The sequence below is a fragment of the Lithobates pipiens genome, unplaced genomic scaffold (genome assembly GCF_037356315.1).
Source record: "Lithobates pipiens isolate NorthernLeopardFrog02 unplaced genomic scaffold, aLitPip1_a1.2 Scaffold_13, whole genome shotgun sequence".
NCBI classification, from domain to species: Eukaryota; Metazoa; Chordata; class Amphibia; order Anura; family Ranidae; genus Lithobates; species Lithobates pipiens.
The window spans coordinates 114,938,832-114,966,726 of NW_027507718.1; the positions used below are offsets into that span (position 1 = coordinate 114,938,832).

At 42.7% G+C, this 27,895-nt stretch overlaps 1 protein-coding gene across 2 annotated transcripts in view; it reads right to left on the reverse strand.

The window, feature by feature from the left end:
- TRABD2A (TraB domain containing 2A) overlaps window positions 1-27,895 on the reverse strand; it is a 156,710-nt gene that overhangs the window by 24,827 nt on the left and 103,988 nt on the right. The window contains exons 3-5 of one of the 2 annotated variants that reach the window (XM_077475417.1): window positions 5,859-6,005; window positions 4,726-4,900; window positions 2,781-2,871 (exon numbers count right to left, since the gene is read on the reverse strand). In XM_077475417.1, coding sequence (XP_077331543.1) covers window positions 2,781-2,871; window positions 4,726-4,900; window positions 5,859-6,005 — 413 coding nt within the window. The remainder of the gene's footprint in view (window positions 1-2,780; window positions 2,872-4,725; window positions 4,901-5,858; window positions 6,006-27,895) is intronic. The other variant, XM_077475418.1, reaches the window with a different exon arrangement.

The following is a 27,895-nucleotide window of genomic DNA, read 5'->3' on the forward strand; positions in this document are numbered from 1 at the left end:
TCAGCTTCACAATCTGAAAGATTGATGATGCAATCTCTTACTGAAATGGTCTGCTCCACATTAGTCGGTTGGTAAGCCCACTTCTTGTTTAAGTTCGCTAAAGCCTCCTCAAGCTGTGCATGCCTTTCCTGTCCATTCATTGCTGGAACAGTATTCTGTATGGTCGTGGCCATATTGGGTCAATGATGTTATCCAGGATTCCTTCTGGCTTGCTTATCATTTTAAACAGAAGCCAGCAAATATTCTGGCATTTAGAGGTGGTAGTGATACTGTCGCTAAACAACAGGCTTCTGGATACATCGGCCTGAGAATTGGGTGGGCAAACTGGCCAAGTATATACAATTTGCCCACTCGCCGAGCCACAAATAGGCTGGGTTTGCTGATCCCTACTAAGTTTGCTCATCCCTACTAAGTTGTATAAAGGTTTGCCTGACAATAAAAAAATTGAATAGATTAGGTAGATCCTCATATTACATAGATCTGGCAAAGGAAATAATACTGGGAATGTGAAGTCAGATTTTAGTATTTTGGTGGGTATTTTGGAAAATGTTTTTTTCATGGTATAGTTAACTAGGTACTTAACTCGGATGGGGACCAAGCTAATTATATGTTAACTATTGACTTACCTTCTTCATCTGCTAAGGCTAAAGAACAACTATTATGGCAGCACAGTGGTGTAGTGGTTAGCACTCTCACCTAGCAGTAAGAAAGGTCGCTGGTTCGAATCCCAACCATGACACTACCTGCCTGGAGTTTGCATGATCTCCCTGTGCCTGCGTGGGTTTCCTCCAGGTACTCCGGTTTCCTCCCACAATCCAAAGACATGCAGGTAGGCTAATTGGCTTCTGTCCAAAATTGGCCCTAGTATATGAATGGGGACCTTGGATTGTGGGCTCCTTGTGGGTAGGGACCGACGTGAGTGTGCAATGTACAGGGATAGGGACAATTGTAGACACTCACTCAGGTTGAACTTGATGGACTGGTGTCTTTATTCAACCTAACTAACTATGAAACTAGACGCCCCGTTAACACTAGAAGAACTACAGGTGGCAACCTGCAAAGTGCCTGGGGAGGGTGGCCTCCCTATGGACACTCAATTTGGCGAAAAACTGCTGCCACAGTTGTTGGAGGTATTCAATGCATCTCTCGAGGAGAGTAGACTTCCTGTCTCTATGGTAAGGGCAAATGTGATTTTGCTGCTTAAGCCCGGGAAGGATACAATTGACCCCAGCTCCTACAGACCTATTTCACTGCTTCAGAGAGATATAAAAATCCTTGCTAAGGTCCTGGCGCTTCGGGTCAACGGGATAGTGGCCTTCATTGTCCATCGTGATCAGGCTGGCTTTATGCCGCAAAAGTCTATGGCTAAAAACCTTAGGAGACTCTTCCTTAACATGCAACTGCAGGCGGATAATAGGGGTCACAGGACTATTCTTTCTCTTAACGCCAACAAGGCATTTGACAGTGTCAGCTGGCAGTACCGGTGGGTAGTGCTATCCAAGTTTGGCTCCGGTGACCGGTTTGATGCGTGAGTCAAGTTGCTATATGTGTCCCCACAGGCGACTATTAGGGTGGTGGACAGGATGCCACCTGCTTTTTCTCTCGGCAGAGGAACATGGCAGGGCTGCCCGCTGTCTTCCCTGCTCTTTGCAATTGCTATAGAACCATTAGCAGCCTTGGTGAGGGCCAACACCCAGGCTTGTGGGTTCCAGTATGGTGCTCTGCACTTTTCTGGCCTGAGCATAAACTGGTCTAAATTGGCCCTTATGATCCTGGATGAGAAACGGGAGGTGGAACTTCCTGATTCTTGTCCTATCCCCGTAGTTACCAAATTCAAGTACCTAGGAATATGGATTTCGCCCCGACTCACGGATTATTGCTCCTTAAATGTGCATCCCCTACTGTCCCGCTTTAGAGATAAGATTAATACATGGAACAACCTCAAACTGTCATTGGCAGGCAAAGCCAATTTAATTAAAATGATCTTAATGCCACAGCTGCTATATTTCCTCCACAACTCACCTGTAATAATACACCTCAAAATCTTTAGGGTGGTAAATACCCTTTTTCGACAATTATTATGGAACACTAAGCCCCCCAGGATTAAACTGGAGCAGTTGCAGCACTCTAAGGACAGCAGAGGCTTGGCGGTACCCAACCCTTGGCTGTACTATATAGCTGCCCAGATGCAACATTTGGTTGGCTCTATGTCCCAGGATCCGGTGGGCTCGTCGGCTCAGCTGATGCTTTTCACCTCAGTAGCTGAGACCATCCTGATGGGTCTGGAGGCGCAATTGTTCCTTAAATCTAATAAACAGACGCCAACTCTCACACTAATCCAAAATATTTGGAACAAGGGCAGACATCTGCAGGGGGTGCTGGGATTCAAGGATTTTAGTCCAATAAGGGGTAATCTCTCATATGTGGAATTAGCTAAATTGCTGCAGGGGCACAGGTTGCGCACCTTTGGTGTGACTCTGCTATCTCACATATTTAGCAATGGTAAATTGGTGTCCTTCCATGAATTACAAACCAGATTTAAACTAGGTAAGTAAAACCTACTGGTTGAAGATAGGTGGTATATTTCTTCAACTAAAAAGATGGTATGACCAAAATCAAAACTATGTGGGAAGAATTTAAAAAAAGTATCCGAGACAAACTTTGTCTCAGCAGGAGCAGAGCCAACAAGCGTTCTCACACACTTTTTTTATCTAGTCCTTTTTTTGTTTATATTGTTTTTAATAATCTTCTCTTTGATTGCATAATAACTTGGATCCTACCTTGTGATTGAACGCCCGGCAGGAGTGTGATGTACATCATAGCCATATCTTCTTAGCACCTCAATGACGGTGTTGTTTCCCATAAAATGCCCTATTCAAAGATTTAGAGTTTTTTTAATTTTTAATTTTTGTTTGTAAAAACATAAAACATTTGCTATTACAGCTTACTTATATTTAACAATAACACGAAAGAAGGGACATTTCTGTCATACAATAATGAAAGAATAATCCCATCAAATAAGTTTTGGGCAAAAATTGACACCGCTCTTCAACCCCCATAATAAGTAATTTTTGTTTGTTCTGAGTTATAAATAAAATACAAATGTGCAAATGATAGCAATCAGAAAACAGCTGCTATTTGTCTAGTCCATATTAGAAAATAAATACTGATTTGATTGGTTGTCTTGGATGACATTGCTATTCCTTTTTCCAGATTTTACAGACATGACTGATATTATTTTTCAACTGTTTAGTATCCTGGTATATTTAAACGAAAGAAAAAATATATTTTTTGGTATTCATTGTAGAGTCCATTTGCTGGAGTTCATTGACGGACCCAGGAATCAGAGACGTTTAGGTTATACTGCCACCAGCTGCGTTGCTGGGAACTGGTGAGGCTGCACTGATGGGCACTGGTGAGGCTGCATTGATCTGGCCCCCAAACAGTCTGAGGAACAGTGAACTGGCCCCGTTTAAAAAGTTTGAGGACCCATGTGTTAGAGACTGCAAAAAACTTGAGACTGAGGTAGAGATTCACCTTCCAGCATGACAATGATCCTAAACATACAGCCAGAGCTACAATGGAATGGTTTAGCATATTCATGTGTTAGAATGGCCCAGTCAAAGTCCACACCTAAATCCAATTGAGAATCTGTGACAAGACTTGAAAATTGATGTACGCAGACAGTCTCCATCCAATGTGATAGAGCTTGAGCTATTTTGCAAAGAGAAATGGGCAAAAGTTTTACTCTCTACATGTGCAAATCTCATAGAGACGTACCCAAAATTACCTACAGCTGTAATTGCAGCAAAAGGTGGTTACTGTATATTGCAGAATCTCCATATAACATGAATGCTTTAGTCATACTAAATTCTATTTTTTTTTTTATCACTGAAGTACAGTGGGTATAGAAAAGAATCACCGCCTTTTAAAATAATCACATTTTTTGATTTTCCAACTTTCCAATAACTGTTTGCCCTGATGAGTCTTAGCTACTGGTGTCTGTGGGTTCATCATAGACATTAGATATTTGTCATCTATAAGCACCTGTGAGGTTCCATTTGTTTGGAATAAGCAGTTCACATTAATTGGGGTCATGTGCACGACTCTATGCACACATCAAATCCCATAGTCCACGGTCCATTTCCTGAGTGAGGAAGACAGGGTGGCTACATTCAAACATACAGTGGAGAACGAATAAAGCCGCCTTTTAACAGGAAGTTGGATCACAAAAAAAACAACAATCTGGAGATTTGGAGGAGGCTGAGAGCAATAGAAGGTACTTTCTGAGTTAAGAATACATACAGTATGTATTCTTAGGCAACCACTATTATTTCTTACTCACACTGGAGGTGTCTGAAGCTTGCTCACTCCAACATCCGCAATCAACTTTCCAAAGTAATCAATAAAACCCAGGCAGTAAAAAGAGGTATTTCCTAGCTAGATACTATTACTTTTTTTGCACAGGTGCACAGAAGGTACACTTTGTTTCCATAGCTAATTCATTTTTTTTACCTCTGTGCTGTTTTTTCTATTATTGTTCTTCAAGTCTATAGTATATTCAGCAAAATAGTTGAAGTTAGTTATCCACTACAATATTATTAAATATTCATATAATGTGATAGGATAAACCTTACTGACTTCTCAACCATACACTTTTCTATAGGGTACAAAAGATGCACATGAGATGATGTCACAGTTCAACTCAAATATAATACTTCTCACCAGCTCCAAATGCAAAGAAAAAGCTTTTCTCTGGAAACTCCTCTAGCAGGTTTTTCACTCTCCTCCCCATTCGCTCATTCCTCTTATATATAAGCTCTTGTCGAAAATAGATATCAATCTCCTTTGCAGTTATTCGTTCATGCAGTGGCAATGAGGAATTTAAAATATGAGGCACCTACAAAAACATTTATAGTGATGGTGTTAGCACATCCACAAGACACACAAAAAAGTAACAAAAATGAAAATGCAGTCCACCAATCTTCCACTATTTACTTATTACAGCACCATCAATTTACACAGCGCTTTACACATATATTGCCCACAAGGAGCTTACAATCTAACTCACATTCAATTTAAACAGGAGCCAATTAACCTACCAGCATGTCTTTGGAGTATGGGGAGAAACCAGAGCACCCAGAGGAAACCCATACAGGCACAAGGAAGAACATGCAAACTCCACACAGGTAGTGCTGTGGTTAGTCACTTTGCTGCCCCACAGTGCCAATGCTAAAGATATTTAGGACCACACTAAGGCCTCATTGACAATGGTACTGCTGTGTTTAGCTACTTTTTGCATAATTATTATTGTTGATCTAAGCCACTCCATGTAATAAGAACCTAAGAAAGATTCTGAGCCACGATTAAAACCCAGCCGAGGTCCTAAAAAAAATTAAGAGGCTGCTGGTATGAAGGCCGAGCACAGCTTTAAGATGCCAGAAGGTAGAGCTCTAGGATACTTCCAGACAATCTTTTCTGTTTAATTGAAAAATGCCAATTGTTGACAGAGCTCAATAGCTAAATCTTATATTTACATACAGAAATGACTCACAAGTGTGATTCATTCCTATTTGTTTAAAAACATAAAAATGACTCCAAACCATTATAATTCTCTTTTAATCTGTCATTTAGTCCTTACAGAACTGTTCGTTAAACCGACTGGGAAATTAGTTTTAGAATTTTGCAGTTTACATGCAATTAGCATATAGCATAGTTAATTTTAACCTTTTTTTAAATAGGAAAACCACATATATCTTTACATCTCCCCTGGCATACAAGGACTGATAAAATAATGTGCATAAATACAGTGTGTTTGTGTGTGTGTGTGTGTGTATATATAGCATACGGGAACATACTTGCGAAGAATCATGGTTAAAAATGATGGAATTCAGATCTCCACAATTGTAATGTTTAATGAGGTCTTCTGTTGTGTACGGAGCTTGGAGGCTGCCTGCCCTACGACTCTCCTGTTGTAAGAGGGTTTGGTTTAGGGCAAATATAACCTGTAAAACAAAACAAAGTATTGGATAAAATTAAGTAACTAATCAGTTTGAAAGAAATATCAAAATAATATCAAAAGTAGTACTGTGATCAATGTTGTTCCATTTATTTCTTACAGGTATTTATATAGTGAAAACAATCGGCACAGCGATTTATATCTATATTATACATTCACATCAATCCCTGCCCTCAAGGAGCTTATAATCTAAGATCTCTAATGCTGGACACAGCATTAGATAATGCTCTAACACAGGACTTTTTTTTTTCATTCGATAAAAAAAAACATACAGATCGCCACACTACCACATCTGATGTTAGTGCAGTAATCACCCCACTGAGATATTGTGTTCCCACCAGAACACAGTCATCAGTGCTCACAGCCATTGGCTGTTTGCGCTGATTGGATGCTGGTTTTCCAACATGCTTGTTTAACAGGAAGCCAGTCATAAGACCGGCTTCTGTCGGATGAGGAGCAATACACATGGTGTGGAAGTCAGCCAGTTCCTGCCAAACCGACCATCTTTGTCTGTGCGTATCCAGCTTAATTCACATTCTTACCCAGTTCTGGCACAAGGCCATTTGGTGCCCAGGGCAAAGATGGTAAACTGCCCCCCCCCCCCCCCCCCGTTTTTAATAAAGAATCAATGTCGTTTCAAAACAAGAATATATTTAAAACAATACAAGTTAAATTACGTTTAATGCAATAGAAACAGAGTTAATATTAATATATAAAAGTGCAAAACATAACATAGAAATATGAAAAGTGCAAAAAAAACAACAAACAGACATCAGTCAAGTATACCCCTATGAAAAAGTTTGTACAGGCATACCCCACTTTTAAGTACACAATGGGGTTTATTAACTAAAGCTAGAAAGTACAAAATCAGACTGACTATTGCATAGAAACCAATCAGCTTCCAGGTTTTATTACCAAAGCTTAATTGAACAAGCTGGGGTTAGAAGCTCATTGGTTTCTATGCAGAAGTGAGCCTGATTTTGCATTTTCCAGCTTTAGTAAACAAACCCCATTGTGTACTTAAAAGTGGGGTATGCCTGTATTATGACATAATCACAAAGAAACCTTTCTGGCTTTCATAGAAGCAAAATCATCGATGACAAATAGAGATTTCTTTTGGTGGTATTTGATCACCTCTGGGTTTTTTATTTTTTTGCGCTATAAATGAAAAAACACCAAAATTTTTGGAAAAAAATGCATTTTTCTTTGTTTCTGTGATAAAATTTCACAAATTATTAATTTTTCTTCATACATTTTGGCCAAAATCTATACTGCTACATATCTTTGGTAAAAAATAACCCAAATTAGTGGATATTATTTGGTCTTTGTGAAAGTTAGAGTCTACAAGCTGTGGTGCGAATCATACAAAATTGATCACATCTGATGTACTGGTGGCCTATCTCACTTCTTGCGACCCGAACAAGCCAGGAAAGTAAAAAATCCCCCCCAAATGACCCCTTTTTTTAAAGTAGACACTCCAAGGTATTTAGTAAGAGGCATAGTGAGGTTTTTGGTGTTGTCATTTTTTCCCACAATTCTTTGCAAAATGAAGATTTTTTTTCCCACAAAATTGTTATTGTAATAAGTTATTTCTCTCACATGACATGTGTATACCACAAATAATACCCCAAAATACATTCTGCTACTCCTCCTGAGTATTACGATACCTCATGTGTTGGATTTTTCCACAGCCTGGCCACATACAGAGATCCAACATGCAGGGAGCGCCATCACGTGTTCTAGGAGCATAAAATACACATCTAACTTCTTGACTACCTATTACACTTTTGAAGGCCCTGGAGCACCAGGACAATGACGTGACACTGACGTGGCACTGATACGTGGCACTGATGACACGTGACACTGATGAAAGATGGCACTAATATGTGGCACTGATGAAACGTGGCACTGATAACAGATGGCACCTATACGTGGCACTGATGACAGATGGCACTAATATGTGGGACTGATAACAGATGGCACGTGACACTGACAGGTGGCACTGATGACAGATGGCACTGATACGTGGCACTGATGACAGATGGCACTGTTATGTGGCACTGATGACAGATGGCACTGACAACACGTAGCACTGATGACAGATGGCACTTATATTTGGCACTGATGACAGATGGCACTTATACTTGGCACTGATGACAGATGGCACTTATACGTGGCACTGGGGACAGATGGCACTATGTGGCACTGACGACATGTAGCACTGATGACAGATGGCACAGTGGTATTGGGGACAGGTGATACTGGGGACAGGTGGCAGTGAGGACAGGTGGCAGTGAGGACAGGTGGCAGTGGGCATAGTTGGCAGTGAGGACAGGTGGCAGTGGGGGCAGATGGCACTTTATTTATAAAAAAAATTTACTAACCGCTGCAGCGGTTCATCTCTCCCTCCTCACATGCTGCTTCTGTGTGAGGAGGGAGAGCCGACGATGAGAGATGATCTCATATGTTTACATATGAGATCATCTCTCATTGGACACGCCGATCGCGCTGTAAACGGCCGCTGTGATTGGCCATTTACAGTGATCTGTGACACAGCCAGCACAGAACTTCTCAGATGCGTTCAGGGACACCCTCCCAGCAATTGGCATCCGTGCTGCAGCCGTCTTTTGGCTATAGCGCGGACGCCTAGTGGTTAAGAACTATATATATATATATATATATATATATATATATATATATATATATATATATATTTTTTTTTTTATATTATAAAATATACCGATATATAGTTTTCTATTTTATATATTAATTGACACAAAACAAGAAATGTAAAAAAAAAAAAGATTTATTTTAAAAATTACATGACAAAAAGTCTGTAATTGTCATAAAAATTTTTTAAAAAAAAGAGTACCTATGGGCCGGAGTCGCCGGACTGTAGCAGCCAGTAGCACACTGTTGGCTGGCTGCAGTCTTCTACAGTAGTTTCCTTCCAGCAGCTCCTCGCTCCTCTAGGTCAAAGACAGCGCGCCTGCCTAGTCACAGCTCCCTGCGCTCCTGAGTCCTCCCACCTCGCCTCCGGCTGTGAGTGATGTCACGCGCTGGCAGGGACTAGTCTACGAGACTCCTCCATAGGGTGGAGTAACACAGCACTTGAAGCCAGCGGAGGAAGGGAGGATGCAGGAGCGGCAGATGGAGCGTACCGCCCAGGGCACGTGCCCCTTCCGCCCCTGCCTTGTACCGGCCCTGTTCATACCTACGAGGGCTAATTTAGGCTACATTCACACCAATGGATTGTTTCATGCTTTTTTCAGAAATGCAGGACATTTTTTTTAACATGAGTTCCTATAGAACATGTTCACATCAATGCATTTGTGTGCCTCTGCGTTTTTGGAAAGAGTCAGGGACTTTTTTAAACTCAAAAGGGTGCTTTTTTGGTTTAATAGATTTCAATGGAGAAGCTACAGAAAAGCATGTAGTGCATTTTTACTGCGATTTGCGGTTTTAAATCTGCCCAACTAACCCCCCCCCCAGCTTTGACATGTCCTCTGACATCCACTGCTATCCGATCCGGTCTGCCTAGTCCAGACGGATGGAAACCCTATTTTCCATCCATCTGGCAGATGGAATCGGATGAAAGCCGACAGGTGTATCTGTTTTCATCCGATCTCCCATAGAAGACAGCAGGGCTTTGTCATCCCCCTGCTCAGCGGGGATCAATGGATCGATCCCCACTGAGCCCCTGCTGAATCTGTCAAAACAGACATGCCCTGTGTGAAAGGAACATTAGACAGGAGTCAATTAACATGTCTTGGAGTGTGGAAGGAATGCCACACAGGCACAGGGAGAACATGCAAACTCCAGGCAGGTAATGCTGTGGTTGGGATTCAAATCAATGACCCCAGTGCTGCCAGGCAGAAGTGCTAGCCACTTAGCCCCTGTGCTGCCCAAGCTGACATGTCAAAGCACAAACTGCTGCATAGTCAAATGTCTTCAATTTCTAAAAGTCTGTACATAATTCAAAAAGACAACAGCCTTGCATTCCTGACATGCACTGAAAGCATTTAGATTTTTGGAGCATGGCTCAATACACATCTGAATTTACTGAATATTAAGCTTTTGTCTCCATAACATTTACAGAAATATGTATGCCAGTGACTTCGCGTGCTGACACTGCAGTGCACATTCTGTGCAAGTTCTGTATACCCAGATGTGTGCCTCCAGCTATGAACACATTTGACAGTAAGCCTAGGTTCACACTGACATGCAGGAATGAAATTGCGCAAGTTCAACTGAACTCGTGCAATTTCATTCCCGCATGTCAGTCCGACTTTGGGGGTGATTTCAGAGACATCTGTGTGGGTTTCTCAGATATCTATTAAAATCGCACTCGAAATTGCCAAAAGTAGTACAGAAACTACTTTGCGGTGCCGCAAAGTCAGACGCTGACATTTCCATCAATAGCTGCCGAGCTGGAATCATATGCCAAGTCACTGCAATGTGAACCAGGGCCAACAAAGCAAACAAACACATAATCCCCAAATTTTTCCCACAGGTGATGGATATAATTTTATATTTATATTTTTAATATCAAAAAAAGTATTGCTCCACATACCCCTATAATAAAGAGGTGTTACAACAGGTTGCCTGTTCCAACTTGTGCTTGAAATGACGTTATCACACTAGCACTGTTAAATGTCAGAAAACACTAAACCATTTTGAACTAACAGGGGGTTTAATACATTACAGCTCCCAGTAGTGCTGCACGATTCTGGCTAAAATGAGAATCACAATTTTTTTTCTTAGAATAAAGATCACGATTCTCGTGGCATAACATCATCTTTCACATTTTACAGAAAAATTGGGCTAACTTTACTGTTTCGTTTTTAAAAAATTCATTAAAGTTTATTTTTTCCCCAAAAAATTGCGTTTGAAAGACAGCTGCGCAAATACAGTGTGACATAAAATATTGCAACGACCACCATTTTATTCTCTAGGGCAGTTATGGCGAACCTTGTCACCCCAGATGTTTTGGAACTTTATCTCCCATGGTGCTCCACTACATTGTAGAGTGCACAGGCATCATGGGAAATGTAGTTCCAAAACATCTGGGGTGCCAAGGTTCCCCATCACTGCTCTAGGGTCTCTGCTAAAAAAAATAAAAAAAATATAAAGTTTGGGGGTTGTAATGTAATGTCATTTCCTAGCAAATAAATACTGATTTTAACTTGTTAGCAGCAAGTGTCAGAAAAAGGTTTAGTCTTTAAGTGGTTAAACTGATATTATTTACATACCAAAGTTAATTGCTTTGATCTAAGAACATTTTTTACTTTGTTTAGAATTATCAGTGATGTTGAGATAAACTTGGCAGGCTGCCTTGATTTTTTGTTTTTGTCAGCTGTCAGAAGTGAGCAGAGAACTTTCTGCACTTGTTACATAGAATCGGACTTGCTACTAATAATCTGTGCTTGGCTAGATAACTGATTTATGAACTCCTGGGTAGAAAAAAATTGATGTTTAATACATACATACATACAACATTTCTTGATATAAATAAAGCTGGTCTTACATGAGACAATTTATTTAAAAATGAGCGATCAGACCCCTTTTCAAGCACTGTGCATATACATTATATAATGCATTTCTGCAGATCTGGGTTATCCCTAATCATCTCTGTGTTACTGACAGAGAAATAGTTCTAACCTGATTGCAAAAGTGAAGGGAGACTTGTGATATTGTATGACTATACTATCTTTAACACTACGGTATACACACACTGGTAGCAAAGAAGACACTTGTATAGTAGAATAAACACCATATATGGCTTTATACTTTACAACCAATTTTTTCTAAGATCATGCATTTGATGAACCTGTTGGATCGAAATTAAATGTTGAAAACATTTAGCACCCTGGCACTTGAAACTAAACAATAAGTCCTATTTTCCTACTTAGTTTTGAGAAAACACTGAGCTTTACTTTCCAAACCATAATCTAATAAACTGATTGACTTGACATGCTGAGTTGAAAATAGAGAAACAGAGAGTATAGGACAATTGATTGAACAGATGTGAGTGTTTTTGTTGTGAAGGTCTAGATACTGGCAGGGTGAGGATTGGCTAATTTAGGTTGCATAATACTATAAACCTTTCATATGCAGATCACTTCTTTGATCCCAGGTGGATAAAAGGGCAACACAGGGGGGTCTTTTGTCTTAAAAAAAAAAAAGAATTCAATGTCTGATGGACCCTTGTTCTTCTCCCACCCCCTTGAGATAATGTGGGGCTTCACTATCATTGCATACGGAACATGACAGCTGCAGAAATACAGCCAAAGAGCATTCAAGATTAGTTATTTCCTTTACCAGATAGTTCACACATTTCCTTCTGAAAGGTCAAGCATTTTAAACAAAACTGTGCTGTATATTGTGGACAAGGGTTGGCACATTGGGACTGGCCCAGTGGCAGAACTTATAGGCAATCTTTGTAGCCCAACTTCCTTAACTTTTTATGAACTCTCTACAAAAGAGCAACATAAAGTTCTGATAACACACATAGGGCCCGAAGATTCGCATTTCACCGTTCCCACTTGTACCTTTTATAGAACTCTGCACTAGGTAGTGTATTGACTGCAATGCTGATGATAATTATAGACAGGTATGTGTTAGCCCTTGTACACACGGTCGGAGATTCCGACAACCAAATCCGTCGGATTTTGTCCGAAACTGTTGCATACACACGGTCGGACAAAGTTGTCGGAAAATCCGACGTGATGACGTTATTTCGTTACGACGGGACTACGTTCACGCTAGTAGCCAATAGCTTTGGTGTAGGAATTTGATCTGAGCATGCGTGGCTCTTTGTCCGATCGGAATTCTCTACACATGATCGGAGTATGTCCGATCAGAGCGTTTTGTCTGAAAATTTTACCGGCAAGTTGGAAAAGTTGGTTTGTCGAATACTCAGACGGAAACAGTCCGATGCATACCACACACAGTCGGAATATCTGACAAAACGGTCCGATAGGACACATTCCGTCGGAATCTCCGACCCTGTGTACAAGGGCTAACATGTGTGACTTTATTATTTATTTGAAGCAAGTCCAATATTTGAAATCAATAATAAACTTTAGTATTTTATGTGTTCTCTAGTGCAGTGTCAAGTAAGTATGGTCCTTCTTTCTCAAGAGATACCAGACAGACACACCAGGAATACAGGTTGGTATTCCTATAGCATAACGATAAGCGTGCTTTGAAGGGTGTCCCCACAAATAAGCAACCCAGGAATGCCAGACTGATGGTTCTTATCATATCTGTTGTTCAGGTGGAGGTGCAGCACCAACTGGACAAGGGATTATGTGTAACTTATTTCTTTCTTAATGGCCCCTCAAGACTGTTACCCCCAGTCCAATGAACTGGTAAAAGAGACCCGCAAACCCCTTAGCCATTCACCTTGAATGCAACTTCAATGAAAATACGATCCAATTTTTAAATTGTGAAAATTGAAAACACAGACTCTCTCCCCTGTACCGATTATTACAAAGGTTTAAAAATAATTCTGGGTGTCATTTTCATGAGAAAACTTAATTTGGGTTTATCCATTGGGTAGCCTAAAAAATGTGTAAGCCCTAACAATGGATTTCACTGCCTTTTTTTTGTCTGCTGTATACACCACTAAACATATTTTTTTTAGATCTGTTTTATAAAGGGAAAACATACCTGTTGATTTTGCCAGAAATTGAGCTGATACAGTATCTCATAAAAGTGAGTACACATATTTTATTATATCATTTCATGTGACAACACTGAAAAAAAGACACTTTGCTACAATGTAATGTAGTGAGTGTACAGCTTGTATAACAGTGTCAAGTTTCTGTCCCCTCAACATAACTCAACACACAGCCATTAATGTCTAAACCGCTGGCAACAAAAGTGAGTACACCCCTAAGTGAAAATGTTTGAATTGGGCCCAATTAGCCATTTTTCCTCCCTGCTGTCATGCGACTCGTTGGTGTTACAAGGTCCCAGGTGTGAATGGGGAGCAGGTGTGTTAAATTTGGTGTTATTGCTCTCACTCTCACATACTGGTAACTAGAAGTTCAAGCACCTCATGGCTAAGAACTCTCTGAGGATCTGAAAAAAAGAATTGTTGCCCTACATAAAGACCAGTGATGGCTAACCTTTTTGAGCTTGAGTGCCCAAACTGAAATAAATAAGTTGGTTTTGTGTTGCAAAGTGCCAACACTGCAATTAAACCTGAATACAGAGGACTTCATTTAGAAAAAGTTTAGTTTAGTTTTTGTCTTAAAAGAAAAACACAATAACAGAGCTTTCAATTATAGTTTTTTTTATTGAAAAAAAACATCAACTCTACATGTGCATGTGTTTTTGTATAAGGATGCATTTGCTGGGCATTGGTAAGAATGCATTTGCTGGGCATTGGTAAGGATGCATTTGCTGAGCACTAGTAAGGATGCATTTGCTGAGCACTGGTAAGGATCCATTGCTGGATATTTATTTTTCCAATGAAGAAAAAACATAATTTCATCCAACAAAGTTTATGACAAGCAAGTGAAGAATTGTATTGGCAAAGAGGAAATCTGCAAAGGCCCTTTCTGGAGAGATTCCTAGGAAATATGCTTTATTTTGGGGGTTAATCTGGATCCGAGACACATGGCCAAGATGAAGGAGGTGAAACTGGACAGGAAGGAGTTAAAGAGGAAGGTACCCAGTGAAGCTCTGGGGAACTCCATGCCCAAGAGGATTAAGGCAGTGCTGGAAAATAATGATGGTCACACAAAATATTGACAATTTGGGCCCAATTTGAATATTTTCACTCAGGGGTGTACTCATTTTTGTTGCCAGCGGTTTAGACAAAGGCATAATGAGCTAGTAGTATGTAATACTCACCTGAGATCGAAGCCCTCATTGCGGTGCCCGTACATAGCACCAGCCGGCAACATTTCACCCCAGAGTTACTTCCGGGTATCGCGACTCCGGTGCTGTGATTGGCTTGAGCCGCCATGATGTCACTCCATGCGTGTGGGAGCCATTTGAAACGACACACTCACTGAAGCAAACGGCACATACGTGCCATTGCTTCAGTGCGCATGTGCGCAGATACAGGGGATATCGCCTAAACCGTGCAGGTTTAGGAGATATCCGGGGTAGCTACAGGTAAGCCTTATTATAGGCTTACCTGTAGCAAAAAGTGGATTGTAAAGCCGCGTACACACGGGGCGGACTGTCTGGCCAACTTAGTCCGTCAGACAATCCGACGAACAGTCCGTCATACTTTCGAATGAACGGACTTGACCACACACACCACTTTTTGAGCGGACTAATACGGCGTACTAAGTCCGCCATACTATCCGCCGTACTTTTGAAATGAACGGACTCGCCCACACACGCGGAGGAAAGTCCGCTCATTTCGAGCGCGTCTCCAGGTAGGCGGGGCCCGCGAAGGAGACGTCGCTGACCCCGCCGCCTGGTATGGACTTAAAGGGGAACCCCAATGCCGAAAAAAATCGGCGAGGGGGTCCCCCCCAAGTCCACAACAGACCCTTGTCCGAGCACGCTACCCGGCCGGCCAGGAAAGGGGGGCGAGTGAGCGCCCCCCCCTCCTGAGCCGTACCAGGCCGCGTGCCCTCAACATGGGGGGCCCCCCCACCCCAAAGCACCTTGTCCCCATGTTGATGAGGACAAGGGCCTCTTCCCGACAACCCTGGCCGTTGGTTGTCGGTGTCTGCGGGCAGGGGGCTTATCGGAATCCGGGAGCCCCCTTTAATAAGGGGGCCCCTGGATACCGGCCCCCCACCCTATGTGAATGAGTATGGGGTACAATGTACCCCTACCCATTCACCTGTAAAATAAAAGTACCAAAAAAAACACAACACACGAGATAAAATACTTTATTGCACAGCTCCGGGGGTCTTCCGTCTTCGGGGGTCTTCTCGCCGGACTCCTCCGCTATCTTCTTGTAGCTCTTTTGCTAGCGGAGGAGTCCGGCTTTCTTCCTCGCCGCCGGCCTCTTCTCCCGACTTCGGGGGTCTTGTCCCCCTCTTCGGTTCTTCTGCCAGGCCACCGGGCCTTCTTATAGCTCTTTTACAGGCGGTGGGCCGGTCTTCTGTCGTCGCCGCCGCCTTCCGTTCTTCTTCTTCTTCTTCTCCAGGAGATGTTGCCTCGATGATCTCTCCGGCCGGAATGCCAGGGACGCACTGCGCGGCCACTTATATAGGGACAATGGGGCGGTGTCACATGGCTTTATGTCACATGGGTTGGTGTCACATGGTGACCCGGCCCCCTTACGATGTCATAGTCCCCATGTGACATCAACCCATGTGACCAACCCATGTGACATAAAGCCATGTGACACCGCCCCTTGTCCCTATATAAGTGGCCGCGCAGCGGGTCCCTGGCATTCCGGCCGGAGAGATCGTCGAGGCAACATCTCCTGGAGAAGAAGAAGAAGAAGAAGAAGAACGGAAGGCGGCGGCGACGGCGGCGACAGAAGACCGGGCCACCGCCTGTAAAAGAGCTATAAGAAGGCACGGTGGCCCGGCAGAAAAACCGAAGAGGGGGACAAGACCCCCGAAGTCGGGAGAAGAGGCCGGCGGCGAGGAAGAAAGCCGGACTCCTCCGCTAGCAAAAGAGCTACAAGAAGATAGCGGAGGAGTCCGGCGAGAAGACCCCCGAAGACGGAAGACCCCCGGAGCTGTGCAATAAAGTATTTTATCTCGTGTGTTGTGTTTTTTTTGGTACTTTTATTTTACAGGTGAATGGGTAGGGGTACATTGTACCCCATACTCATTCACATAGGGTGGGGGGCCGGTATCCGGGGGCCCCCTTATTAAAGGGAGCTCCCGGATTCCGATAAGCCCCCCGCCCGCAGACCCCGACAACCAACGGCCAGGGTTGTCGGGAAGAGGCCCTTGTCCTCATCAACATGGGGACAAGGTGCTTTGGAGTGGGGGGGGCGCGCGGCCCCCCTTCCCCAAGGCACCCCCCCATGTTGAGGGCAGGCGGCCTGGTACGGCTCAGGAGGGGGGGCGCTCGCTCACCCCCCTTTCCTGGCCGGCCGGGTAGCGTGCTCGGACAAGGGTCTGTTGTGGACTTGGGGGGGACCCCCACGCCGATTCCCCTTTAAGTCCATACCAGGCGGCGGGGCCAGCGACGTCTCCTTCGCGGGCCCCGCCTACCTGGATACCCGCTCGAAATGAGCGGACTTTTCTCGGGGCGGGAAAAGTCCGCTCATTTCAAAAGTACGGCGGACTGGCACACACACGGGCGGATTGTCCGCCGAAATGCGAGTCCGACGGACAGTATTATAGAAATTCCGAAATACTTAGTCCGCCAGACTGCACGCTGAAAAAGTCCGCTGAAGCCCACACACAAGCGGACTGTCCGCTGAAATGTGTTTCGGCGGACTAAGTAGGCCAGACAGTCCGCCCGTGTGTACGCGGCTTAAGGGTTTACAACCACTTTAATGGCTGTGTGTGAATATTCATTTGATTTTTTAATGGTTAGTGGGGTCATGTGCGTGCACAGCTCAGTGTGAATATGATGCCAGCATCTGCCGACTGCCAGGACAAATAAACCCCCTTTGAGAAAGTCATGTGATGCAACGCATTGGGAGAAGTCAGTGACGTCACTACCGGTGTCTTGTAAACCAGGAAGTAGGCGGTGAGGAGGCGAGCTCTTGATGTCTTCTTATTACGCGCAATTTTACAAGATGTTGTAAATGTGAGTGGGCGATTTTATATGAAATAAAACTACTATTTTGAAGCAGTATTGCGCTATGATTGTCTCTTGTATTTTGAGTAATCAGAGCAGATTTCACTGTATGCTACGAGGACTGCAGGCGATCCTGTATACAGTGCGTGGTTTCTTATAATCTTGGAAGATCTTTATATTTAAGGTGTGATTTGGCCTGTGGGGTCTCCCCCTGAGGTGAGCAGGCAATTCACCAAGAGGTGGCAGTGGTGGTGAACATATCACTGTATTTTTGCTGCATGGCACATGGTATAACAAGTTTTCCCCAAGAAGTGGTATCTTGCCTTATATATTAACCGCTTGCCGACCAGTTGCTGCAGTTATCCACTTCAGCCCCTGAAGGATTTCCCCCCTTCCTGCCCAGACCACATTTTGTACCCAAACAAAATTGACGTCCATTTTTCCCCATAAATAGAGCTTTCTTTTGATGGTATTTGATCACCTCTGTGTTTTTTTTTTGTGCTATAAACAAAAAAAAAAGCGACAATTTTGAAAAAAAAACCCATTATTTTTTAACTTTTGCTATAATAAATATCCCCAAAAAATATATAAAAAAATAATTTTTTCCTCAGTTTAGGCCGATACGTATTCTTTTCGACATATTTTTGGTAAGAAAAAATCGCAATAAGCGTTTATTGATTGGTTTGTGCTAAAGTTATAGCATCTACAAAATAGGGGATAGATTTATGGTATTTTTATAAATAATTATATTTTTTTACTAGTAATGGCGGCGATCAGTGATTTTTATTGTGACTGCGACATTATGGTGGGCACATCAGACAATTTTGACACATTTTTGGGACCACTGGCATTAATACAGCGATCAATGCTATAAAATTGCATTGATTACTTTAAAAAATGTCACTGGCAGTGAAAGGGTTAACCACTAGGGGCTAGGGAGGGGTTAAATGTGTCCTGGGGTGTATTTCTAACTGTCTGAGGGATGGGCTAGCAGTGATACGACACTGATCGCTGCTCCCGATGACAAGGAGCAGACGATCAGTGTCCTGTCACTAGGCAGAACGGGGAGATGCTGTGTTTACATTGTTCTTCAGCTCCATGATGCGATCGTTGGCACGGTCACGGAGCTCGCAGCAGGCGCACACAGCGGGAGATTCAAAGTATCGTATGGGTACGTTACTTTGCCCAGCCGTGCCATTCTGCCGACATACATGCAGTCGGCAAGCGGTTATACTGCGGCAGGTTGGCTCGGCTGCGCAAACTGCCATATTTGTAAGTTGGGCTCGTACACAGCTCTCTGTGGGGGGTGTGCACGCGCCCCCAATGCCCAGTGGGGGGAGCCAATCAGCGGGTCCGGCTGACTCGATAGCTGCCCGCGATCGTTCCCCGCAGAGACAGAACGGGGATCTGCCAAAGTAAACAAGGCAGATCTCCGTTCTATCAGGAGATGACACAGAGATCCTGTCTTTCTGCTATGCAGGAAGACGGATCTGTGTGTTGTCCCAGGCAACCCATCCCTATACAGTTAGTAAACACACCCAAGGAACACATTTAACCCCTTGATCGCCCCTGATGTTAACTTCTTCCCTGCCAGTGCCATTAGTACAATGCCAGTGCATATTTTTAGCACTGACCACTGCAATAACGCCACTGGTTGCCAAAAAGTGTAAAAAATGTCAGACAGGTGTCCAATCTGTCCTCCGCAAAGTTGCAATCCTGCTAAAAATCGCAGATTGCTGCCTTTTCTAGTAAAAAAGTAAATAATAAAGATGCCATAAATCTATCCCCTTTTTTGTAGACACAATAACTTTTGCACAAACCAATCAATATACACTTATTGGGTTTTTTTTTTTAACCAAAAATATGTAGCAGAACAAATTTGCCTAAATTGACAAAGAAACTCATTTTTTTTATTGGGTATATTTTAAAGCAGAAAATAAAAAATATTTTCAAAATTGTCGGTCTTTTTTTGTTTATAGTGCAAAAAATAAATGAGATGATCAAATACAGTATCACCAAAAGAAAGGTCTATTTGTGGGGAAAAAAAGACACCAATTTTATTTGGGTACAGCGTCACATGACCACGTAATTGTCAGCTAAAGTAACGCAGTGCCGTATCACAAAAAATGACCTGCTCATTAAGAGGGTAAATCCTTCCGGAGCTGAAGTGGTTAAAATTTGTTTGGGACTTTTTTCAATTTTTCATCACGTTAGTGAGGTTTTCTGCCATTTGTCACATACTGTATAAAATCATTCATCAACACTAGTTATTGATGGTAATTAGCAGTGTGTTATTCAAATATGTTTTTCTTGCACAGGTTTATGTTTCACAGGTTTAATTAGCGTACCATTTTTTGACTTTATGGTATCATTGAAGATGTGAGATCACTATTCCAATGGCATAGGTTTTATTTGATTCTTCTTTCTTAGTTCGCAATACTCGCATTATTTACACATAGTAGCGCTTAAGTAACATACATATACATTGTTGAAAGAAAGTCAGTTTCGTCTGCAGTTTGCGAGACGCCATGTGGGAGACACAGCAAATGTGGAAAAAGGTGCTCTGGTCAGATGAGACCAAAATTTTACATTTTGGCCTAAAAGCAAAACGCTTTGTGTGACGGAAAACTAACACTCACCCTGAACACACCATCCACACCACGAAAAATGGTGGTGGCAGCATCAAGTTGTAGGGATGCTTTTATTCAGCAGGGACAGGAAAGCTGGTCAGAGTTGATGGGAAGATGGAGGGAGAGCCAAATACAGGGCAATCTTAGAAGAAAACCTGTTATGCCGCGTACACAAGACCGGACTTTCCAGCAGACTAAGGTCTGACGGAGTTCCAGCGGACTTCCAAATGAATGGACTTGCCCACCACACACATTTTAAACGTAATGAGTTACGAAGGGACTAGAAATGGAAGCCAATCTCGTCACTTTTATCTGCGAAATTGACACCTTGCAAGCCATGTCACCTGGTATGGATTTTAAGGGGAACCCCCACGCCAAAAAACGGTGTGGGGGTCCCCCCAAAATACATACCAGACCCTTATCCTAGCACGCAGCCCAGCTGGTCAGGAAAGGGGGTGGGAACGAGCGAGCGCCCCACCATGAACCGTAGCAGGCCACATGCCCTCAACATGGGGGGAGGGTGCTTTGGGGAAGCAGGTGGCCTGCGGGCCCCCCACCCCAAAGCACCTTGTCCCCATGTTCATGAGGACATAGGCCTCTTCCCAACAACCCTGGCCATTGGTTGTCGGGGTCTGCAGACGGGGGGCTTATCGGAACCCAGGAGCCCCCTTTAATAAGGGGGCCCCAGATCCTGGTCCCCCACCCTGTGTGAATCAGTATGGGGTACATCGTGCCCCTACCCATTCACCTGGGGGAAAAAGTGTCAATAAAAAAATACACTACACAGTAGTTTAGTAGTAGTAGTAGTTTATTAGGCAGCTCCGGGGGTCTTCTTCCGACTTCGGGGGTCCCTTCCGACTTCTCTGCGCTTTCCGTTTCTTCTCCCGCTCTCTGGCCTCTTCTCCCGCTCTCCGATTCTTCTGACGGGCTCCACCGCTATCTTCTGCTCTTTTGCCGCTCTTTTGCTAGCGGTGGCCCGGCTTTCTCCTTCGTCGCCATTGCCACCTTCGGAGACGGTGCGCAACGACTTATATAGGCATAAGGGGCGGGGTCACCGGTGATGTCACCCGGTGACCCCGCCCCATATGATGTCACAGCCCGTGAGGCATGCTGGGCATGTGACGTCATAAGGGGTGCGGTCACGTGCTGACATCACCCAGTAACCCCACCCCTTATGTCTATATGAGTCATCATGCACCGTGTCCACAGCATTACAGCGGGAGAGAGCGTTGTGTCAACATTGGAAGAAGAGGAAGACACTGACGGCGATGAAGGAGAAAGCCAGACCACCGCTAGCAAAAGAATGGCAAAAGAGCAGAAGATAGCGGTGGAGCCCGGCAGAAGAACCAGAGAGCGGGAGAAGAGGCCAGAGAGCGGGAGAAGAAACGGAAAGTGCGGTGAAGTCGGAAGGGACCTCTAAAGTCGGAAGAGCTGCCTAATAAACTACTTTAAAAACCTGTGTAGTGTGTTTTTTTATTGACACTTTTTCCCCCAGGTGAATGGGTAGGGGTACGATGTACCCCATACTTATTCACATAGGGTGGGGGCTGAGAGCTGGGGGCCCCTTATTAAAGGGGGCTCCCAGATTCCAATAAGCCCCCCGCCCGCAGACCCCAACAAACAGCTGCGTGCTTGGATAAGAGTCTGGTATGGATTTTGAGGGGACCCCCACAATCAAATTCGTTCCATCGGAGCTTTGCTGTCAAAAAGTCTGGTCGGGTGTACGTGGCATTAGAGTCTGCAAAAGACTTGAGACTGGGGCAGAGGTTCACCTTCCAACAGGACAATGACCCTAAACATATAGCCAGAGCTACAATGGAATGGTTTATATCAAAGCATATTCATGTGTTAGAATGGCCCATTCAAAGTCCAGACCTAAACCTAATTGAGAATCTGTGGCAAGACTTGAAATTTGCTGTTCACAGACGCTCTCCGTCCAATCTGACAGAGCTTGAGCTATTTTACAAAGCTGGAAGAGACATACCCAAAAAGACTTGCAGGTGTAATTGCAGCGACAGATGCCACACTTTTCACATATTTTTTTGTAAACAAATTGGAAAACCATTTATCATTTTCCTTCAACTTCACAATTATGTGCAACTTTGTGTTGGTCTATCACATAATATCCTGATAAAATAAATTTACGTTTTTGGTTGTAACATGACTGAAAGTGTAAAATTTCAAGGGGCATGAATACTTTTTCAAGACACTGTAACTCTTCCTTTAGCTCAATAGCCAACAAGAACAATTAAGGATGATGGAAGTCAGCACAGAAACACCTTATTCAATAAGCTCTGGGCAATTTTAATTGCAAAGTGCAACTTCCGTGAAAAGTAAACAGCCTATTTTCCTTTAATAAATCAACCCCATTTAATGACTAGACACTGCATTATCTAAATATTTGTGGTCACCGTACACATTTGTTTGATAATCCAGCTATATCAATTCATTATCTACATTTTGGTATCGTGTAGGTTGAATACCTTTTCTATGAAATAGTAATATGTAGACAAAGGAGAAGATCAAAATGTACTTAGGTCAAGGCCATAAATCCACACATACAAAAACACCCACCTTAATTTGTTATTTAATATGATGTTACTGCTTTAATTAGTTTGCCTCTTTGAAACAAAAAAAGAGCCAATTTTCTGTGTTTATTTGGCTGACATTTTCTTTCTAATGTCGTCTGTTTGCCAAGTAATTAATAGTCTCAGAACTGTAGATTGTCCAAGGAAATTCTGCAGCAACACAAAAGAATCATTCTTTACACGCAATGCCAAAAATCAGACCCTGTACAAATTTGGCTAGCAATGTAATATGTATGAAGATTTAACCCACACCATTTTTATGTGGCTGCAATATTTGTTTTTCACATTACCAGAGATACAAAGGTTTTTTTTTTTTGGTTTTTTTTTGAAAATTCTTATTTTATGGTATAGCTCAGCCTTTCTCAACCTTTTCAACCTACATGTTCCCTTTATATAAAATTTAGACCTTGAGAATAAAACCAATTCATCAGAAGTCAGTTGGAAGAATGATCTTCTTTACAGTGATGGTCAGAATGCCACCCTTATAGATTTTAGATCTGAAACAAACTCAGACAGAGATAGTGTTTGTGCAAGAAACCCATTTTAAGAGGGGTGGACTTAATTTCCTCCAAAACAGATTTTATCCCTGGGTTTACCATTCTTCTAACCAGGAAGCAAAGTTGAAAGGTGTTTCGATTTTGATCGCCGCCCGGGTGCTCTGGTCCTTCATTGATAGCTATTCTGATACAGAAGGTCGTTACCTTTTTTATTAAAGCTTATATTGGGGGGGGGGGGGGGCAAAGTGACACTAGCTACTATTTACTTACCTAATACTCACCAAGACTTTTTCCTGGCTAAAGTTTTCTTGAAATTGACAGAATTTATAGAAGGCGAATTCATCTTTGGGGGAGACCTCAATCTTCCTTTAGAAGCTAAAGTAGATACCTCATCGGGCGCATCAGCAGTACCGTCAGCAGTAACGTCAGGTGTAAGGAAATGGGTGGTGCAAATATTCTATTACCAGCAGCTGATAGATGCGTGACGGGTGATGCATGCAGGAGAGAGAGAGACTATACGTTTTTTCTACTAGGCATCAATCATATTCGCGTATCGATCTATTCTTGGTCCCACACTACCTATAATCTTCGGTCCTAGATCTTTCTAAAGGACATTTAACATGGTCTGAACAAGCGCCTGTTATAATGCGTCTTTCGTTATCTAATTCTCCTCATGTTTCGGAACGGTGATGACACTCGAATGAGAATTTATTACAAACTCCTGAAGTTCTAACTGATGTGTCTAGGGAACTTGTGGCCTATTTTCAGACAAATGATATACAAGGAAGTGATCCAGGTATAGTGTGGGAGGCGCATAAAGTGGTCATAAGAGGGGTCCTAATTAAACATGGATCCCGTATTAAGAAAGCACAGGAGGCGCAATTAACAAAACTCCTTGCCAACATCCAGGCTTTAGAATTACATCATAAAGGAATACTGGACCCACAAATGGGGAAGGACATAGCCCATCTCCGGAGACAGGTATCAGATCTCCTCCATTTTAAAGCAAAGGCATCAATACAAGCTTGAAGAAAAGTCTCATATGAGTCAGGAGGAAAATGCGATAAATTACTGGCTAAAACTCTTAAAGAACAACGTATGGCAACCTACATACCCCAAATAAAAGGGAATAAGGGACAGTTGATAACTAAGCCAAAGGATATTGCACATGTATTTGGGGAATGTTATGCTTCCCTATACAACCTACCAATATCCTCTATAACTCCCCCCTCTTTAGAGGAGTATCTTATTTCACCACATCTGCCTGTCTCCCATCCCAGGTTAGCGAGGAGCTGGAAGTACCAATATCAATTGAAGAACTACAAAAAATAGTAAATAGTGTTAAACCGGGGAAAGCACTGAGGCCAGACAGATTTAGCATACAATATTATAGGACTTTCCTACCATTACTAGGACCACAACTGACCAAAGTATTTAACGGGCTAGGACAATCTGTTAGATACCCGCCAGCTAAATTAATGGCACATATATCTGTCATTCCAAAAGAAGGAAAGGATCCAACTGAATGTGGCAGTTATTGGCCAATCTCTTTACTTAAAGTGGAGGGCCACCCTGAAAACCAAAAAATGTTAAAAATGACAAAAAAATCAAAAAAAAATAAAATGAGAAAAATATATTTTTTTTACTTACCAGAAATGCCTGTTGCTAGGCACTTTATCCTAATCTTCCTCTTCCTCCTCCATGGAGATCGTCTGTCTTCGTCGCGGCGTCTTCTGGGTAATGGGTCGCGCTGTGTTCTGGGAACTGTGTGTTCCAGAACACAGCGCGTCCCATTCAGAAAGCGCTGCGGGACTCGCGCATGCGCAGTAGGAAACGGGCAGTGAAGCCGTAAGGCTCCGCTGCCTGTTTCCCTTACAGGGAATGGCGGCGCCGGGACCCGAGAGCCGAGGGACGGCTCGGCCTCGGGCAGCCGACATCGCGGGCGCCCTGGACGGGTAAGTGATTTTATTAAGTCAGCAGCTGCAGTGTTTGCAGCTGCTGACTTTTTTTTTTTTTTTTTTTAAACTGGCCCTCCTCTTTAATGTAGATCTGAAAATTCTGACTAAATTACTTGCCTCCTGTCTTCAATCACAGCCTCTTTAGCTGGTACACTTGGACCAGGTGGGGTTTATTCCCTCCCGAGAAGCAAGAGATAACACTATAAAAAGCGCTTAATCTGATATGCCATGCTAAGCGTACGGGTGTTCCCTGCGTATTCTTAATCACTGATGCTGAAAAAGCATTCAACAGGATGAACTGGGAATTTATGTTTGGGGTGTTAAAGCATATGGGTATTGGGGATCAAATGGTTTGATGGATTAGTAGTGTATACTCTGCCCCACAAGCAATGGTAAAAATTAATGGAGTGTTTTCAGACACCTTTTCTATCTCAAATGGCACCCATCAGGGGTGTCCCTTATGACCCCTATTATTCGCTCTTTCATTAAAGCCCATCTTGAATAAAATCTGGTTAAACCCCGATATCTCAGGGTTACAAATAGGGGATTCTGAATATAAAATCTCTGCATATGCAGACAATCTACTTTTCTCAATGACTAAGTCACAGATCTCTTTACCAAACCTTATGAAGGAAATAGAGAAGTATGGAAGTTTATCAAACTTCAGAATAAACAATATTAAATCAGAGGGTATGGGGATTGCCTTACCTGCATCTTTGTGTCATACTTTACAAACAAACTTTAAATTTAAATGGACAACATCTGCATTGAAATATCCCGCCAAACCTGACTAATATTTTTGTGTTGAATTTTGTACCCTTGTAAGTTCAATTCGGGTTCTGCTAGATAAATGGCATCGGGGGCTACACTCTTGGTTTGGCCGTTGTAATATCATAAAGATGAGCATACTACCGAAATTCTTATATTTGTCTCAGACACTTCCCATTGCGATCCCAGCAGCCTTCTTTCGCCAAATAAACACGCATTTCACTAAATTTATATGGGTTCAGAAACAACCGAGGCTCTGCAGGCGCCTTTTGACAATGCCCAAAAACTCACGGTATAGCGGATACACTTAAATATTATCAAGTGGCAGACCTCAGCAGAATAGTGGATTGGTGTAGACATAGAGATTTTAAACCATGGACGGTTATGGAGCAACAGTTTAGTTCAATCCCTCTATATAGAGCAATGTGGTGTTACGCAGGATTACCAATTCTTCTTAAGAAACACCCTACGATAGGCCCTACATTTAGAATAGGTCTGCAAGACCTCTAGACTCTCCCTCATACAATCAACACTATATCCCATACTGGGAAACCTGGGTTTCCCACCAGGAGCAGTGACGGGATCATTTAGCAGTATACTGGAGAGAGGATTTTTTCAAGCTTCTAATTTCTTAGAGACAGAAAGCTGGCCTATGACCGTCATGCTGATGCATCCAGAGGGTCGATATAGGCAAAGGTTATGGCAAGCATTGCAGCTGGATCATTTTATTAGGTCATTAGGACCCTCGGGAAATTATAGACGACAGCAAACACAATATGAAACATATTGCGAGAAAGGAGAACCTTTGGGAAATACTTTCTCCAAGATATACTCCCTGCTTGTAGCCCCTCCAGAATATTTTCGGTTACCGAGTCTCAGTAAACGGGAAAAGACTTGAATAGGACATTCACCTTAGATCAGTACCATGACATCATCTATCTTTCATTAAATACATTGATTTGTACATGCATCCAAGAGATGAATTATAAATTACTGATGCGGTGGCATTGTACACCGTCTGTATTATATAAGATTTTCCCAGAAGTAGTGGACAGTTGTTGGCGATATCAGGAAGTACAAGGTACTCTATTTCATATCTTCTGGTCATGCCCTAAGCTTAAAAAGTATTGGTCTGAGGTACAGGGGATAGCACAAAAATGTACGGATTGTCCAATACAAGAAGAACCCCCATTCTTCCTGTTACACTGCTCACAATTTCCAACTCAGACATATAAGGAATCCGTTTTGTGTCATTTGGTCATTGCGGTGAGGCTTGGGAAAAAAGAGAACAATATATTAAAACATGGTCACACTGGGTAAAATTTATATATTCAGAGGAGGGGAAGTCACTCTTGGAAACCTAACTGGGAGAATAAGGCATTTGACCCCCTAGAGTTTGTCGGGTCCATCTGTTGGTGGGGGAGAGGAGGCGGGGGGGGGGGACACAGGTGGAGGGGAAAGAGGGGTAGGAAGGGAAACTGGGGAGAGGTTTTTTGTTTTGTTTTTTGGTAAAGGGAGAAAAAGGTGAAGAAAAGAACCAGTGGAGTGGGCCAGGATGTAGGGATTTATCATATAATATTAGGTAGCTATGAGATTGATGAATTAGATACCTATGTTATGGAACATTTAAGTTGATATTGTATTTAATGGATTGTTGATATTGTTGTATAAATAAAGAATATATAAAAAGAAAAATAAAGAGATCCTGTCACTTGAAAAGAAGAAGAAAATAAATAAAAATAATTTG